Source organism: Ursus arctos, unplaced genomic scaffold (assembly GCF_023065955.2).
Source record: "Ursus arctos isolate Adak ecotype North America unplaced genomic scaffold, UrsArc2.0 scaffold_5, whole genome shotgun sequence".
NCBI lineage: Eukaryota > Metazoa > Chordata > Mammalia > Carnivora > Ursidae > Ursus > Ursus arctos.
The window spans coordinates 59,466,280-59,485,028 of NW_026623067.1; the positions used below are offsets into that span (position 1 = coordinate 59,466,280).

The window sequence follows — 18,749 nt, forward strand, 5'->3', positions numbered from 1 at the left end:
CCAGGAACTAGCTTGGCCTCCTGTTTCCCATCCAGAGATCACTCTGCCATACCAGGATGATACCAAATAGCCAGGAGATTGCTGGAATGAGAGGAATCAGTGATGCCCAGTGGGAGTAAGCATCAGGATTCCCTGTATAGCACTCCAGCCGCTTGGGTAGGAAGTATGAGTCATCTGTGTCTAGTGGCTCTGTCATTCTGTCTGAGGCAGGATAAGACCTAGTTTTCTGACATTTCTTGCCTAACGACCAACCATTCCTGGCCCCATAACCACACCAGCAGTCTCGGAATTAGTCAGTAGAAATGTTCACATTTACTAATGTAGCAAAAAATTCCTGTCATTGCAAAGTGACTATGAATTCAAGAGTTCCCTCAAGACAAGAAGAGGCAGAGGTTTCTGTGGTAAGTTTTAAAAGAGGATTTTAAATACTGTAAAAAATATCACGAGGGTAGTGTTTCTCAGCCTAGGGACTTTATTAGAAGTACATGAGTGTCCTACAGTAATTTTTTAAACTGTTTTTAGGATAATAAAAAAAAATCTAAGCCTACTTAGATAATCTGTATGAATATCTTACATTCAAGAATTCTAATTGTAGTGCCTACATTTGTCTTTGGCTTCACTATCACATAGGTGATAACCGTATGACTAACTGACATGGCTGATGAAAAAAGACCAGAGGCAATGTGATATATAAATGAGGCTAAGTACAGAGTGAGGGCCAAATGATGTCACAGCCAGCAATTCAAAAGCAGAAAATGCAGTAGTTCCAATAAAGAAAAAGAGTGGGAGAAGTGAGTCATCACTGGGCACACAGTAGCAGAAGCATGTTGAGCTCAAAAAAACTCAACTACAGAAACCAGTACCATATTCATGCTGTGAGCATAGACTATTATAGCAAAATGATAAAATCTATCACAAGTTTAAGAAACTTTTCAATAAAAAGGGATTTCCAGCAGTAAATGTTAATTACTAGCATACAAAATGATTTATCAATTATGGAAAGGACTGGGCAGGTGAAAAGCTGATGGTCTGGTGACTCCAAGGATGGAAAATAAACAAGAAAAAAGAAAAAACCTTTAAGAAAAAAAAACCCCAAAGACTATAAAGTAGAGGAAATCTAAGATGTGCTGATCTAAATGAAGGAACTAAAACACAGTTTTGGAAGCACCTGCCACAAAAGGTCTGGGATACCAGAAAACAGTTTAGGGAGGAGGAGCTAGGAGGAATGGTGGGCAGAGCTAAGCGGGACAAAAAGGGAGAGAAGAAACTGCCTTTTATTACTCAGGAACTGAGGCTTACTGTAATGGCTAGTGGAGGCTGAAAGGATCTGCAGTTCTGTTTAACAGTAATGGTGGATGTCTGATAATTCACACTTTGCTGGGTGAATCACTGCAAGACTGTTCCCTGAAGTGTGGCCGGGGACATCTGGAGGTGGCTGATCACTGGACCTCAAGGGTGTCAATCATTAATAGTCTTTAAACTGGTGGTTAAACAGGGCTTATAAGTCAGAAGACAAAACTGTGTGGAAGACTACTAAGTCTGGGAAGTCAGAATGAAAAGAGGTATTTCTTTTTGGGGGGCTGGCAACTGATGGACAAAACTGTGTTCAAACAAAAGTGCACCATAACTTTTGTGGGCCTTAGGCTGCTTGCTCACTCCTTTATCTTTAGGAGAAGATTTTCCTTCATTGCATCAGAATACTAACATATAGTTAAATGGTCAACACACCAGAGGTCTCGAATTTTCTATGTGGAGTCACAAAGACCTGAAATCACCTGGAAAGATAATAGGGAAGATTGAGGGCATCTGAATTTCTGAGACTAGATGAGGAACAAAGAAGGAGAGGCTGTCAGCTGTCCAACTCTGTCCCTGGGGATTTCTGGCAAACAAGCATTGTGGGAGAAAGCATATAGCATATTGTTGAAGGAACATATGAGGACAAAAACTAGCTTAGAGAACTTAAGATTTCTTTAAAAATAGTTTTATCATAAAAAAAAGGTACTTTTCCATTTGAGTATGAAGTTACAAATAAACTTAAGAATGACCCACCTTACTCCAAGCATAATTCCAAGTCACGTAACTGTCGTCTCCTAGAAGATCCTTGAGCCAGGTGACTGGATTTTGATAAATACGACCATTTTCTACCTTAATTTTACCACTCAGTAAAACACTGGCTTTGTGGGTAGTCTCCTGAAGTGAAAAATAAAACAAAAATTAAGAAGGAAAATACGTGAAATATGTGAACTTCCGCTTTTGGTCATGATGAAGTAATAGGAACCAGACCTACCCTAACAAACAAAAACAGACAAAATATATGGAGCAATAGTTTGCAAGGTACCAAACATCAGGAAGCAAAGTACAGTGATCCCTGAGAAGTAAGAAATTAATGAGGTGAGCCTTCTAAGTGTCCCAGATCACTGCCTGGAGTTTCCAGGTCATGGTGGAGGGGAGAGGGAATCCAGGCAAAGACTCTGGACTCCCTGAGTTGAGGAGACAAAGCAGAGTCCACGGAGGCAACGTGCCTAGAGTTAGGCACGTTGCCTCAAGTTTGCAGGACAGAACACTGAAGAAGAGAGAATACAAAGAAAGAGAGCTCTGCAGATCTTTAGGGGGTCCTCTTTAAGTATTCAGCTGAGTAGTTATTGGCCATATTTGAGAGCAAATTACCCAGGGCTGGGAAAAGAACCACCTGAGAGGATTAGAAATAATGACACCTGGCATTCTCAAAGGTCAGAAATAGTGCCTGTTCCCAACAGCAAGACTAGAAAACCCCAAAACTGGTGGGGCATTGGTTGGGTACAGTGAAGGGCCTTACCTCAGTAGTGGGAAATGTTTAGCCCTAAACTGAACACATGCTCCCATCTCGCCTACCAAATCTTAAAAGCAAGACCCATAGGATCAAATTGTTTCCAAGGAACTTAACTGTATCCTAGAACAAATCAACAAAATATTTATAAGAATACAAAAATATCCAGCATCCAACAAGGTAGATGTCTCAATGTGTGGGATTTATAAAAAATTAACAGGCCTGGAAAGGAGTAGGAAAATACAACCCATACAGAATAGATAAAGCAATCAACTGAAAATGACTGAGAACTGATAAGAATGTTAGAATTAGCAGATAAAGACATTAAGTAGTTATCACAGTCATATTCCACATGTTCAAAAGTTATGTGGAGACATGGAAAATATTTTTAAAGAGACCAAAATAAAAACTCTAGAGAATGGGATAGACTGGTGATGGGTAGTAAGGAGGGCACGTATTGCATGGTGCACTGGGTGTTATACGCAACTAATGAATCATCGAACTTTACATCAGAAGCCAGGGATGTACTGTATGGTGACTAACATAATAAAAAAAACATTAAAAGAATGAAACACAGAGAAAAGAGAATTTTTAAAAATGAACAGATCATCAGTGAATTGTGGAATGATTTCAAGCCATCCAATATGTGTGTAATAAGAGGTTCAAAAAGGAGGGAAGGGAAGAAAAAACATTTGAAGAAATAATAGCTGAAATTTTTCCACATCTGAGATTCAAATTTAGAACCCAGAGATTCAAGAAATTCAATAACCCCTAAGCATAAGAAACATTAAAAAAAAATCATGCTAATGCTCCTCATAATCAAAATTGCTTAAAACCAGATAAAATCTTAAAAGCAGCTAGAAGGAGAAAAAAAAAAGACCCAATACTTACAGAGGAAGGAGGTTAAGAACAACAGTGTATTTAAACAGTGCGAGCAAGAAAACAGTGCAGCAACATCTTTAAAGTACTCAAAGAAAAAAACCCTTTCAACACAGAAGTCTGTATCTAGCAAAAATATCTTTCAAAAATGAAGGTGAAATAAACTTTTTCAGACATGCAAAAGTCAAAAGGATTCATTATCAGCAGGAGACCTTCAATACGAGAAATGTTAAAGACAGTCCTCAAGGCAGAAAAAAAATGATAGCAAATGGCAATCAGGATCCATAGAAACAAAAGCAGAAACAGTAACTACATGAGAAAAATATTTAAAACTACTTAGAAGATAATTGCTTAAACAAAAATAATAATGTAGTGTGGGATTTATAACGTTAGGTAAAGGTAAAATATATGGTAACACAAGGGTCATGAGTAGAGACATGGAAGCATATTAGTTTGAGGTTCTTACAGTATTCATGAAGGGAAACAATATCACTTACAGGTAGACTGGGAGAAGTTAAAAATATGTTCTATAAACTCTAAAGCCACAAATGAAGTAAAAAGAAACACAGCTAATAAACCAACAAAGGAGATTAAAGCATAAAAGGGTAAAAAAAGGAACGAAGAGACGAGAGAAATAGAAAATAGATGCCATGTGATAAATTTAAATCTAACTATATCAAAAGTCCCACTGAATGTAAATATTCTTTTTTTTTTTTTTAAGATTTATTTGAGAGAGAGAGCACAAGAGCACATCAGTGGGGGGAGGAGCAGAGGAAGCAGGACAAGCAGACTCCCCCATTGAGCAGGGAGCCCGATGTGGGGCTCAATCCCAGGACCCTGAGATCATAACCTGAGCCAAAGTCAGATGCTTAACTGAATGAGCTACCCAGGTACCCCTGAATGTAAATATTCTAGAATCAACTTCTGGCATGACAATATGAGGATCTAGTCCCAGGTGAAAAGTATTTTAAAAAATTGTTTAAATCTGGAAATGGTCATAAATGCATTCAGGAAATAAAGAGCCATCTATTCAGCAAAATCTATGACAATTAGGTGGGAAAAAAACAGGTGAGTCTGTGGTTATGTGAACCGAGATTGCTTTCTCCCCCCTTCCCAAGCTCACTGAGGTGCAGATTCCACTCCAGACTGTGCAGCCAAGAACACGGGTTCCCTTTCCCTATAGCCTCCAATCAGAGACTACCTTCTCGTTAGGGGCAGGATATCAGCATTTCTCATCCTGCCCTCAACTATCTGTTGCTAAGGCTAAGTTGTGAGTGAGTGCAGCCAAGAGGTGGGGGATCCCTTCTGCCTAGCCTGTACTGGTGAGGCAGAGGCCCTACCTTTGGCATGGTGGCACTGAGACTAGTAGGACCCTGATCATCCCTGCCTGGCTCGTAAGGTAGTGGTTTCCTGTCAGGAGAGACAAGCTGTAAAGGCATGAGGCTAATGTGCCAACCCTTGCTAAATGCTCAGGACCTAAGGCTGGGGTGTCATTCAAGAAAAGTTGCTATGTTCCAACCCCAGCTCCAGAGCTATGGCACAGAGATTTTGTCTGGGAAAAGAAGCAAGCCTTAAAACAGATGGTTCCTAATCTCCTCCAAAGGAAATGACTTCATTTGCAACAAAACATGGAGAAGTTCAAGCTCAAGGGCACTTTAAAGGCAATACAGGTTGTGGTAAAAAGCAACTGAAAGTAAATTGGTAGATTCACTAGGGATACAGGCTGAATTGTAGGCTGGCTAGTTTTTAGGCTAGGGAAGAGCATTCCTAGAGTCAGAATAAAATTCAAACACTGACCTCATAAACTATCCCTTCATAGGAGCGAGCACACACTTGACTGGATTAGTCTGTACAGCAATTTATGCTCCAGGTCATAGCTGAAAACAATATAATAATTAACCAGCAATAATTGGAGCTTAATGGCTAGGTATGGACAGGGAAAGAGACAGTCAAAGAGAGACCTGCCAAGGTCTCAGTCCATGTGGTATAGTATCAAAAGTTTATCACTATAGTAGGGAAAAATAACCTTCACTAAAACAATCTAGCCAGTAACTAAATAAGCAGGCACATAATAATAACAAGCCTAAGAGAAGGTGAAGGCCAGTACATGGAGTCGCTACGTCTTTCAAAATACCTAAAATGTCCCGTTCCAACCAAAAATTGACATACGTGGAAAAACAGGAAAGTATGACACATACACCAAAACAAATAAAGCAACAGAAAACATCTGTGAGAATGACTAAATGTTGGATTTAAAGACTTCAAAACAGTCATTATAAAAATGTTAAAAGAATGAAAAGGAACCATAATTAAAGAAGCAAAGGAAGGTATGATGACAATGTCATATCAAATACAGAATATCAATAAAGAGATGGAATTTAATAAAAAGAGAACCAAATAGAAGTTATGGACTTGAAAAGTACAATAACTGAAAATTTACTAGAGGGGCTCAACAGATTCACGATGTCAGAAGAAAGAATTAATAAGCCTGAAGAGATCAATAGACATTATGAAGGCTGAAGAACAGAAAGTAAAAAGGATGAAGAAAAATGGAAAAGCCTCACAGAAATGTGGGACACCGTTAAATACACTAACATATGCATAATGGGAGTACTAGAAGGACAACAGAGAGAAAAAGAAACAGAAAACATGCTTGAAAAAATAATGGCTGAAGACTTCCCAAATTTACTGAAAAATATTAATCTGTATTTTCAGAAGGAGGCTCAGTGACTTCCAAGTAGGATAAACATGAAAAACTTCATGAACAGATGCATGCCGAAAGTCAAAGACAATGAGAAAATACTGAAAGCAGCAAGAGAAAAATGACTCATCACTTACAAGGTAACACCAAGAAGATTACCAGCTGGCTTCTTGTCAGAAACAACGGAGACTAGAAGCAGTGGAATAACATATTCAAAGTGTACAAAGAAAAAAAGTGTCAACCAAGAATCCTGTATCTAGCAGAGCTATCTTTCAAAAATAAAGTTAAACGGGTAAACAAAAATGGAGAAAACTTGTTGCTAGCATACCTGATATGAAATACCCGAGGAAGTTTTTCAGGTTGAAAGCAAGTGATGCCAAATGGTAAAATGAATCCACATGAGAAAACAAACAGCATCAGTAAAGGTAATTACACATTATAAAAAAGAGTATGGACAAATATTTCTTCTCCTTTCTTAACGGATTAAAAAATTATATAAAACAATAGGTATATAATATATATTTGGAAATAGCAAAAAGGAGATGGGTGGGAGCAGTTTTCTTGGGCTAAGGGAATGATACCAGATGGTAACTCAAATCCACAGGGACAAATGAAGACAATCAGAAAGGGTAAATAAGAAGGTTAATATAACAAAATGTATAAACATGTACTTGCTTTCTTCCATTTATTTACAAACCACAAAATTTTATAGTCATAATTATAACAATGAATTGTTGCATTTATAACATTTATATATATAATACATATAATGATAATATTACAAAAAGGGGGAAAGAGGGATGGAGCTATGTATGAATTATAGTTCTTTGTCTCACTAGAATTAGGTTAGTATAAATCTGAAGCTGATTCTGATAAGTGAAGATATCCTAGGGTAAGCACTGTGGAAATAGCTCAAAAAATATGGTGAAAAAAAGTCACTAAAGAAACTAAAATGCTACAATGGAAAATATTCACTTAATGCAAAAGAAAATAATAAAGAAGTACAGAGGAACAAAAAATACATGAGACATATTGAAAACAAAAATGGGATAGGCTGGTGATGGGTAGTAAGGAGAGCACGTATTGCACGGTGCACTGGGTGTTATACGCAACTAATGAATCATCGAACTTTACATCAGAAACTAGGGATGTACTGTATGATTGACTAACATAATATAATAAAAAAACATTATTATAAAAAAAGTAAAACAACAGACATAAATCCAATAATATTAATAACATTAATTGAATGAGAGTGGATTAAAAAACCTATTCAAAAGGCAAAGGTTGTCAGACTAAAAAAACACAAGATCCAATTTAGCAATTTGTGCATACACAAAACAGACTAAATTGAAAGAGACAAGTAAATGAACATGAAAGGATAGAGAAAAATGTATCATGCAAACAGCAACCTCAAGAAAACTGAAGCAGCTATATTAATACCATACAAAATAGACTTTAGAACAAAAAATGTTACTAGAGATAATGAGGGACACTTTGTAATGAGGAGAGGGTTAATGCAGCAGGAAGATATTATAATTATAAACACACATGCACATAATGAAAGAGCACTGACACACGTGAAGCAAAATTAACAGAAATGAATGGTGAAATAGACAATTCAACAGTAACAGCTCCACTTTGTTTTCTATTAACAACACAACTCCACTTTCAGTAATGTCTAGAACAAATGGCAGAAGATTAATGAGGAAAGAGAAAACTTGAGCAAAACTATAAATCAACTAGACCCAACAGGCATCTATAAAAAAACTTCTCCTAATAACAGGAGAATATTTTTCTCATGTGCTCATGGAACCTTTTTTTAGGACAGGCCATCTGCTAGTTAAGCCATAAAATAAATCTCAGAAAATTTAAAAAGACTTAAATAATACTAAGTAAGTTCTCTAAATGCAATAGAATGAAATTAGAAATTAATAATAAAAAAATAGAACACTCACAGTTGTATGGAAATCAAACAACATACTCCTAAGTAACTAATGGGTTAAAGAGGTAATCAAAAGGCAAGTTAGAACATACTTTGAGATGAATGAAAATGAAGATACAACATATCAAAAATTATGGGAGGCAGCAAAAGCAGTGGGTAAAGGGAAATTTATAGTTGTAAATGCCTATATCAAAAAAAAGAAAAATCTCAAATCATTAACCTAAACTTACACTGATGACACTGAAAAAAGAACAGCAAACTAAACCCAAAGCAAGCAGAAAGAAGGAAATAAATATTAGAGTGGAAATAAATAAAACACGCAATAGAAAAACAATAGATAAAATCAGCAAAATCAAAAGCGATTCTTTGAAAATATTAACAAAACTGACAAAGCTTTGGCTAGACTGACCAAGAAAAACAAGTGAAGAGACTTAAATTACTAAGGTCAACAATGAAAATGGGTACATTGCTACTGAACCTAGTGAAATAAAAAGGATTATAGGAGAAACTATCAAGAATTCTTTGCCAATAGTCCTAAGGGGGAAATACATAGCCATCCAAGCCTCACTCAAAAGAATAGAAAAATCTAAAATGCAGTTTTTTTATTCTCACCTCAAGAAGCTGGAACAGCAACAGAGGGACAGGCCTAATCCACACACGAGGAAGCAGCTGACCAAGATTAGAGCAGAAATCAATGAATTAGAAACCAGAAGTACAGTAGAGCAGATCAACAGGACTAGAAGCTGGTTCTTTGAGAGAATCAATAACATTGACAGACCACTGGCAAGACTTATCCAAAAGAATAGAGAAAGGACTCCAATTAATAAAATTATGAATGAAAATGAAGAGGTCACGACCAACACCAATGAAATTAGAAGGATTATTAGAAACTTTTATCAACAGCTATATGCCAATAAATTAAGCAATCTGGAAGAGATGGAGGCCTTCCTGAAAACCTATAAACTACCAAGACTGAAACAGGAAGAAACAGATTTTTTAAACAGGCCTATTAATTATGAAGAGATTGAATCAGTGATAAACTACCTTCCAAAAAACAAAACTCCAGGCCTGGATGGTTTTCCTGGGGGAATTCTACCAAACATTCAAAGAAGAAATAATACCTATTCTCCTAAAGCTATTTCAAAAAATAGAAACAGAAGGAAAGCTACCAAACTCATTCTATGAGGCCAATATTACCTTGATCCCCAAACCAGGCAAAGACCCCATTAAAAACGAGAATTACAGACCGATTTCCCTAATGAATATGGACGCCAAAACCCTCAACAAGATCCTGGCTAATAGAATCCAACAGTACATTAAAAGGATTATCCATCATGACCAAGTGGGATTCATCCCTGGGATGCAAGTGTGGTTCAACATTCGCAAATCGATCAGTGTGATATATCATATCAACAAGAAAAGTCTCAGGAACCATATGATCCTCTCAATAGATGCAGAAAAAGCATTTGACAAAATACAGCATCCTTTCCTGATTAAAACCCTTCAGAGTGTAGGAATAGAGGGTACATTTCTCAATCTCATAAAAGCCATCTATGAAAAGCCTACAGCAAATATTATTCTCAATGGGGAAAAGCTGGAAGCCTTTCCCTTAAGATCAGGAACACGACAAGGATGCCCACTCTCGCCACTATTATTCAACATAGTACTAGAAGTCCTTGCAACAGCAATCAGACAACAAAAAGCGATCAAAGGTATCCAAATCAGCAAAGAAGAAGTCAAAATGTCTCTCTTCGCAGATGATATGATACTCTATATGGAAAACCCAAAAGAAGCCACTCCCAAACTATTAGAAGTTATAGAGCAATTCAGTAATGTGGCGGGATACAAAATCAATGCTCAGAAATCACTTGCATTTCTATACACGAATAATGAGACTGAAGAAAGAGAAATTAGGGAATCCATCCCATTTACAATAGCACCAAAAACCATATGTTACCTTGGAATTAACTTAACCAGAGACGTAAAGGATCTATATTCTAGAAACTATAAATCACTCTTGAAAGACACTGAGGAAGACACAAAAAGATGGAAAAATATTCCATGCTCATGGATCGGAAGAATTAACATAGTTAAAATGTCCATGCTACCCAGAGCAATCTATACTTTCAATGCTATCCCGATCAAAATACCAATGACATTTTTCAAAGAACTGGAACAAATAGTCCTTAAATTTGTATGGAACCAGAAAAGGCCCCGAATCTCTAAGGAACTGTTGAAAAGGAAAAACAAAGCTGGGGGCATCACAATGCCAGATTTCGAGCTGTACTACAAAGCTGTGATCACCAAGACGGCATGGTACTGGCACAAAAACAGACACATAGACCAATGGAACAGAATAGAGAACCCAGAAATGGATCCTTGGCTCTTTGGGCAACTAATCTTTGATAAAGCAGGAAAAAAACATCTGGTGGGAAAAAGACAGTTTCTTCAATAAATGGTGCTGGGAAAATTGGACAGCTACATGTAAAAGAATGAAACTTGACCACTCTCTCACACCATACACAAAAATAAACTCCAAATGGATGAAAGACCTCAATGTGAGACAGGAATCCATCAAAATCCTAGAGGAGAACATAGGCAGCAACCTCTACGACATCGGCCAAAGCAACCTTTTTCATGACACACCTCCAAAGGCAAGAGAAACAAAAGATAAAATGAACTTGTGGGACTTCATCAAGATAAAAAGCTTCTGCACAGCCAAGGAAACAGTCAAAAAACTAAGAGGCAGCCCACGGAATGGGAAAATATACTTGGAAATGACACTACAGATAAAAGACTGGTATCCAAGATCTACAAAGAACTTCTCAAACTCAATACACGAGAAACAAATAAATCAAAAAATGGGCAGAAGATATGAACAGACACTTTTCCAATGAAGACATACAAATGGCTAACAGACACATGAAAAAATGTTCAAAATCATTAGCCATCAGGGAAATTCAAATCAAAACCACACTAAGATACCACCTTACGCCAGTTAGAATGGCAAAAACAGACAAGGCAAGAAACAACAATTGTTGGAGAGGATGTGGAGAAAGGGGATCCCTCCTACATTGTTGGTGGGAATGCAAGTTGGTACAGCCACTCTGGAAAACAGTGTGGAGGTCCTTTAAAAAGTTAAAAATTGAGCTAGCCTATGACCCAGCCATTGCACTACTGGGTATTTACCCCAAAGATACAGACGTAGTGAAGAGAAGGGCCATATGCACCCCAATGTTCATAGCAGCATTGTCCACAATAGCCAAAGTGTGGAAGGAACCGAGATGCCCTTCAACAGATGACTGGATTAAGAAGTTGTGGTCCATATATACAATGGAATATTACTCAGCTATCAGAAAGAACGAATTCTCAACATTTGCTGCAACATGGACGGCACTGGAGGAGACAATGCTAAGTGAAATAAGTCAAGCAGAGAAAGACAATTATCATATGGTTTCTCTCATCTATGGAACATAAGAACTAGGAAGATCGGTAGGGGAAGAAAGGGATAAAGAAAGGGGGGGTAATCAGAAGGGGGAATGAAGCATGAGAGACTATGGACTCTGAGAAACAAACTGAGGGCCTCAGAGGGGAGGGGGTGGGGGAGTGGGATAGACTGGTGATGGGTAGTAAGGAGGGCACGTATTGCGTGGTGCACTGGGTGTTATACGCAACTAATGAATCATCGAACTTTACATCGGAAACCGGGGATGTACTGTATGGTGACTAACATAATATAATAAAAAAACATTAAAATAAAAAAAAAGAATTCTATGCCAATAAATAAGATAAAAAAGACAAATTCCTAGAAAGATAAAAACTACCAAAAAAGATTCAAGAAGAAATAGACAATTTGAAAAATTTTTAGAGATTGAATTAACACTAAAAAACTATCTATAAAAAAACCCCAAAAAACAAAAAACAAAAAAACCCAGGTACTGATGGCTTCATTGCTGATTACTACCAAACATTTAAAGAAGACTTAATACCAAAATTTTGCATTACCAATATTCCAAAAGATAGAAAAGGAGAAACATTTTTGTAAGACCAGTATTACCTTAATACCAAACCAGACGAAAACAAGAAAACTAGAAACCAATATCTTCAGTAAATATGGATGCAAAAATCCTCACCAACTTACTAGGAAACCAAATCCAGCAACATATAAAAAGAATTATATACCATGACCAAGTATCATTTGTCTGCCTTCCCAAATGCAAGGCTGGTTTAACATCCAAAGCTCAAAAAATGTTATATACTATATCAACAAAATGCAAACCAAAACCCACATGATCATCTCAATAGATGTGGAGAAAACATTTGACAAAATCTAATACCCCTTCATGAGAAAAACATTCAAGAAACTAGGAAAAGAAAGAACTTGCTCAGCTTGATAAAGGGCATTTATGAAAAAACCTATAGCTAACATTATATTTAACAGTGTAAGACTGAATTTTTTCTAAGAAACACAGTCTTAGGGAAAAAAATAGAAGTTTGATCTCATTATTTTATTTCAACAGTCTACAGGAGGTTTTAGCCAGTGCAGCCAGACAAAAAATACATAAAAAGCTTTACAATGGAAAGAGAGAAGTAAAACTGTCTTTATTTATAGACAACATGGTCATCTATACAGAGAATCCAATGAAATCTCCAAAAATTTACAGGAAGTAGTAAGTGAGTTTAGCAAGGTTGTATGATAACATCTCAATATACAAAAACAATTATATTTCTGCCTATTAGCAATAAACAAACAAAAACAGACACTTAAAAATGTCATATATAAAACTATCAAAAACATGAAATACTTTGGGATAAATCTGATAAAAGATGTGAAAGACCTGTATATCCTACAACTGCTGGGAAAAAAAAGAGAAGACCTAAATTAACAGAGAGCTATATCATGTTCATGGTCTAGACAACTTAATATTGCTAAAGTGACATTTGTCTCAAAATTATAGATTCAACTTAATACCATTAAAAATAACAGCACCCCTTAAAAAAATTGAAAAACTCACTCTAAAATTCATATGGGATTGCAAATGACCTAGAACAGCCAAAACACTTTAGAAAAGGGAGAACAAAATTGGAGGACTAACACTACCTGATTTTTAAAAAAAGATTTTATTTACTTATTTGAGAGAGAGCGAGCGTGCGCATGCATGCGCGGGGTGAGGGGCAGAGGGGGAGGGAAAGGGATAAGTAGACTCTGTGCTGAGCGTGGAGCGTGATGTGGGGCTTGATCTCAAGACCCTGAGATCATGACCTGAGCTGAAACCAAGAGTCAGCTGCTTAACTGACTGAGCCACCCAGGTGCCCTGACACTACCGTGTAGTAACTGTACAATCAGTGTTACTGATTCTAACACTTATTATAGAACTACACAATCAAGATGAGAAGATAGACAGGTAAGTTAAACAGAAAAGGGAGTCCAGAAATAGGCACATGATTTTCTACAAAGGCAAACAGGCAAAATGATTTTTACAAAGGTGCAATAGAGGGTAATTTTTTCAACACATGTTGCTGGAAGAACTGAATATCCAAATTCAAAAAAATGAATGGGAATCCTACTTTGTACCAAATACAAAAATTAATGGATCATAGACCTAAATTCTAGGAGATAGTCTTTGTGACCTTGGGTGAGACAAAGAATTCTTAGATATGGTACTAAAAATATAATCAGTGAAAGAGCAAATTGCTAAGTTGGACTATATCAAAATTTTAAACTTCTGTCCTTTATAAGACAATTTTGAGAGAATGAAAAGATAAGCCACAGACCAGGAGAAAATATTTTCAAAGTATATGTTTGATAAAGGACTTATATCCAGGGGGCGCCTGGGTGGCTCAGTCGTTAAGCGTCTGCCTTCGGCCCAGGGCATGGTCCCAGAGTCCTGGGATCGAGTCCCACATCAGGCTCCTCCGCTGGGAGCCTGCTTCTTCCTCTCCCACTCCCCCTGCTTGTGTTCCTTCTCTCGCTGGCTGCCTCTCTCTCTCTGTCAAATAAATAAATAATTAAAATCTTTAAAAAAAAAAAGGACTTATATCCAAAATATATCAAAACAAATATCAAAACAAAATAGAACAAGGCACTAATTAAAAAACAGGCAAATATTTGAAAAGAAGCTTCACCAAAGACTAAATATGGATGACAAATAGCACATGAAAAGATGCTCAACATAACTAATCATTACGAAATGCAAATTAAAACCACAATGATAAACTACTATACATATATACATATCACATACATACATCTACATTAAATGTTAGTATGGCTAAAATTAACAGATTGATCATACTAAGTGTTAGCTAAATAGGAATGTGGAGGAACTGGAATACTCATACACAGCTGGTGGGAATGTAAAATGTTACAAACAACTTAGGCAGTTTCTTATAAAGTTCAATATATACTTACCATATTTAATCCAGCCACTCCACTCCCAGGTATTTACCCAAGAAAAGCAAAAGCCTGTGTCATACCAAAATCTGTACACCAATGTTCATAGTAGCTTTATTTGTGATAGTCAACAACTGGAAACAATCTAAATGTTTATCACAAATGAAATGACAAACAAACTGTAGTTTGTTCTACAGACTACACAACAATAAAAAAGGAATTAACTACTTATACATGTTCTAATGGTGATGATTCTCAAATAATTACGTTCAGAAAAAGAAGCCAGACAAAAATGAATACAGCTGGTGTAATTCCATTTTACAGAATTCTTAGACATGCAAACTAAAATATAGGGGCAAAAAACAGAACAGCAATTGTCTAGAGCTTAGCATGGGAAGAAAGGGGTATGAAGGAGGTAGGAAACTTTTGTGGGTGATGGATATGTTCATTACCTTGTTTGTAGGCATGGTTTCACAGGTGTATACATGTCAAAATCTGTCAAACTGCATAATTTAAATACATGTAGTGTATGTTAATCATATCTCAATAAAGCTGTTAAGAAATAGCTGAAATATGAAAAGTTATATTGAAATTTTATTATAGCTGATCCAGAGAAGTAGCTACAACTGTCAAAATTTGAGTTAACATAATTAATTTACTAACTAAGATCTGAGGCTAACCTGAAGTAGGTACTACTCAGCAATAAATTGGTTGACAGGCAAGCAAACAGGAACATCAAGGGACCTGAGATCAAGCTACTAACCTGGTCTTTACACTATAGTTTGGAATTTTAAAATTAATTTTTTTTGCTCCTAACTTGTAAGTAAAGTTTATTAGGAAAAGTCTTATTAACCAGAAATGGAAGAACTGGAAACAGTGGTCATTCAGATTAAATTCCATTTAGCCAGGGCTGATTTCTAAGTTCAACTGGTCGTCCCTCAGCAAAGAAGCATTCCAGAACTCTTGAAATCACTGCCACTCTGACTTCCTTTTTCAAAAAGTGAATGTGGGCAAAAGAGAGAGGAAGCCTTTTCTGTAGGCATTTCTAGTAGAACAGTTTTTCTCTTCTTCTATTTTTATGCATTATGCGATATTGTTTTAATTGAGTGAGATTTATCCAAACTCTAAATTACTTCCTGTTTCTAAATTGAGCTCCTATGGAAGAGGAATTTATACCTATCCCATATCAGGGGAAGCTTTAGCAGTATACAGTAATTCCCTAAACTCCAGAACCAAAGATAGCTCTAATTTATTATGTTTATGTTGTTCTTAAATCCTTCCTAAGGCAATATAATTGACTGATTCTGTCCTGAGAGTCCAAAGGTGCTTATGACCAATATGTATAGAGCAATCCGAAAAGCATGATTTCACTAAGAACACAGTAGTATGTCCCTTCATTCAAGAAGCCCAGCCAAACCCTATTTTTCTAATAGAGCTAAATGCCTACACTTTTTGACAGCAACTTATTTATAAAATTACATGATTTTAGAGAAAAAAAGGATACCTGTGTTTTGAATTCCAGAACGTTATTTCCTGGATTAATTCTTCCGAGTAATATCAGATCCTTTATCTGCATACATTTCTTTCTAGTGCAGTAGTTTAAAGGCTTTTTTATAGTACGTTGACGGCCACACCCAGAGGATGAGGAGCTCTGACTGTCATTAGCATGTGGAACAGCAAAAGCTGATTTTTTAAGATATGATTTCGTCTGATGCCCAGTATTGCTGCCTAAGACATCAGTTCCTTGATGTGCCAGGGATTCTAATGTCCCCCTAGGTGGCTGCTGGGAAGCTATTTTCCTCTTTCCTCTGTTTGGATCACAACTGGTAGGAGCCTGATCACAAATAACAGTCAATGGATGGGCATCATTTTCGGCAAGTATGCTTGTAATCTCTGAAATATTTAATGTATCAGTTACTGCTGAAGGACTGCTATAGGATTTGTGCCCCTCAGCTGGAGTTCCTGTAAGATCATTTTCTTTTTGCCAATGTTCTGCTTGAGCAATAAAAGCAACAGGTTGGGATGGTAATTTAATCTTCTTACTGCCGTCTGAATGTCTGGATTTTGATAACCCATCCAAGGTACAGTCACTGACATTTTGTTTAGAATTCAGTTCATTTCCAGAAAATTCTTCCCTTCTCACTGTTTCTGAGTTTACACAAATTTTGGTATTTTGGCTGCCATTCCACATTTCCAGAGACAACTGTGTTTCCTGCATGCTTCCACAAATAAGGCCTACAGGAGAAAGTGAACCTGACTGGGGCTGCAATGAATTTTCCAGACTGGTAAGCTCTTGGCTGTCCTTTTCACTACAAATTTCTGAGCTAGATGGAAGCTTCCTCAAACTAGTACCAGACAAAGATGTAATGTTTTTATAGTTCTGAATTTTCTGGCTAATTTTTTTCTGTTTTTTTGCCACAACTAAAAGGTTCTTCTGTCTTGTGGCCAAGTTAGCCAGTTGTTCTCTCAGGATTCCTTGCTTAAATGATTCTATGGACACCCTAGAGAAAGAAACAGAAAGAGAAAAAAAAAACAAAAACAGGAGAAAATTTTTTTTAGTAGTCATTTGGATTTTAAAGATTACTTTGTCTCAATTTAAATTTAATCAGCCCAAAGCACACCAGAGTCTATTTTTGCAGTGAATTTCCTCTGGGATGGAAATGACTCTTAAGGTGAGTAAGACTGCATTTTTATGGAGGTGATGGTGCGGTTATCCACATTTACATTATTTACCAGTTTTGAGTCAACTCTGAAAAAGAAACAAAACTCAGGTAGTTTAGTTGGAAGGTAGCAACGGATGGCCCAGGAGGAATACCATTCTTTAAATTTGGAGTTTGCTTACCTGTTTATAGTGGAAAGGTGTATCAGGAAGTAACATTTGGGAATAAGTTCCACTTAAGTTCCCTTAGGGTTATGGAGAAGTGAGACTGTTTTGTAAGTAATTATACCTGGGCTAGACCTGAGAAATGTCGGTCCAACAAGTAATTACTGTAATTATACTTTAAACATGTTCAGAGGGACTACCCAGACAAATATTATCCAGTGTGACTATAAGGGGCTTGATTTTGAGAAAAAATGGCTGATCCACACACTTTTTTCTTTCGGTTATACCCACCTATTCTACAGTGACCTTCAGGATACTGGACTCTTTGTTTCCAGTAGTTCCCAAACTTTTTGGTCTTTTGACTTCTTTATACTCTTAAAAATTATTAAGGAACCCAAAGAGCTTTTGTTTATATGGGTATATCTATCAATATTTACTGTTTTAGAAAATAAAACAAATTTTTAAAACACAAGAATATATAAGCATACATCCCATTAGCTATAATACCATCACAGTTCATGTGGCCTCTAGAAAATTCCATTACACACTCATGAGAGAATGTGAGCCAAAAAGGCAAGCAACATCTTAGTTTTATTATAAAAATAGTTTTGACTTCACACACCCCTTGAAATGGTCTCAGGGACCCTCAGGGTTGCCCTTAAGCAGTTGCTTTAAGGGCTAGCAATAGTATAGATACCTGTTTCTCCTATCACAGTTCGTTGGTACTGAATTCCAAGCAGAACGGATGTTAAAGTGAGTAGCAGATGGAAGTGGAAGAACCAGCAAGAAGAAGTTAGATAAGCAAACAACTAGTAGCATAAAAATGCAAGAAGCTGGACAGAGAAGAAAGAAAAAAAATAGTAATATCACATTTAAAACAGAGTTCAGACAGAAAAATAAAAGTGCATTTTAGATTACAAGATTTTGTCTTAGAGCAATATTAATAAGGATTTACACACCTGCAAACCTAACTGATCAGGAACTTTCCAAAATTCTCAGTATATTGTTAATCATAGGACATAAAAGAAAATTGAAGCTAGCCTTCTCCAAAGACTCCTAGAAAATATCCTGCAGTCAATTACACACCTATAGGTCTTATAAGCTCACTTGCATTATATTGACAGGAAAATAGGAAATAAACATGAATTTGTGATACTTATTCACTGGAAAAAAAGCAAAATGAAGACAGAAGATTTGTAA

The 18,749-nt window shown here is 36.6% G+C and overlaps 1 protein-coding gene across 1 annotated transcript in view; it reads right to left on the minus strand.

Annotated features, from left to right (window-relative positions):
- The window catches only part of ANKRD31 (ankyrin repeat domain 31), a 158,080-nt gene that overhangs the window by 15,151 nt on the left and 124,180 nt on the right, over positions 1 to 18,749 (minus strand). Inside the window, exons 22-23 of the mRNA XM_026498776.4 lie at positions 16,230 to 17,226; positions 2,050 to 2,190 (exon numbers count right to left, since the gene is read on the minus strand). Coding sequence (XP_026354561.1) covers positions 2,050 to 2,190; positions 16,230 to 17,226 — 1,138 coding nt within the window. The remainder of the gene's footprint in view (positions 1 to 2,049; positions 2,191 to 16,229; positions 17,227 to 18,749) is intronic.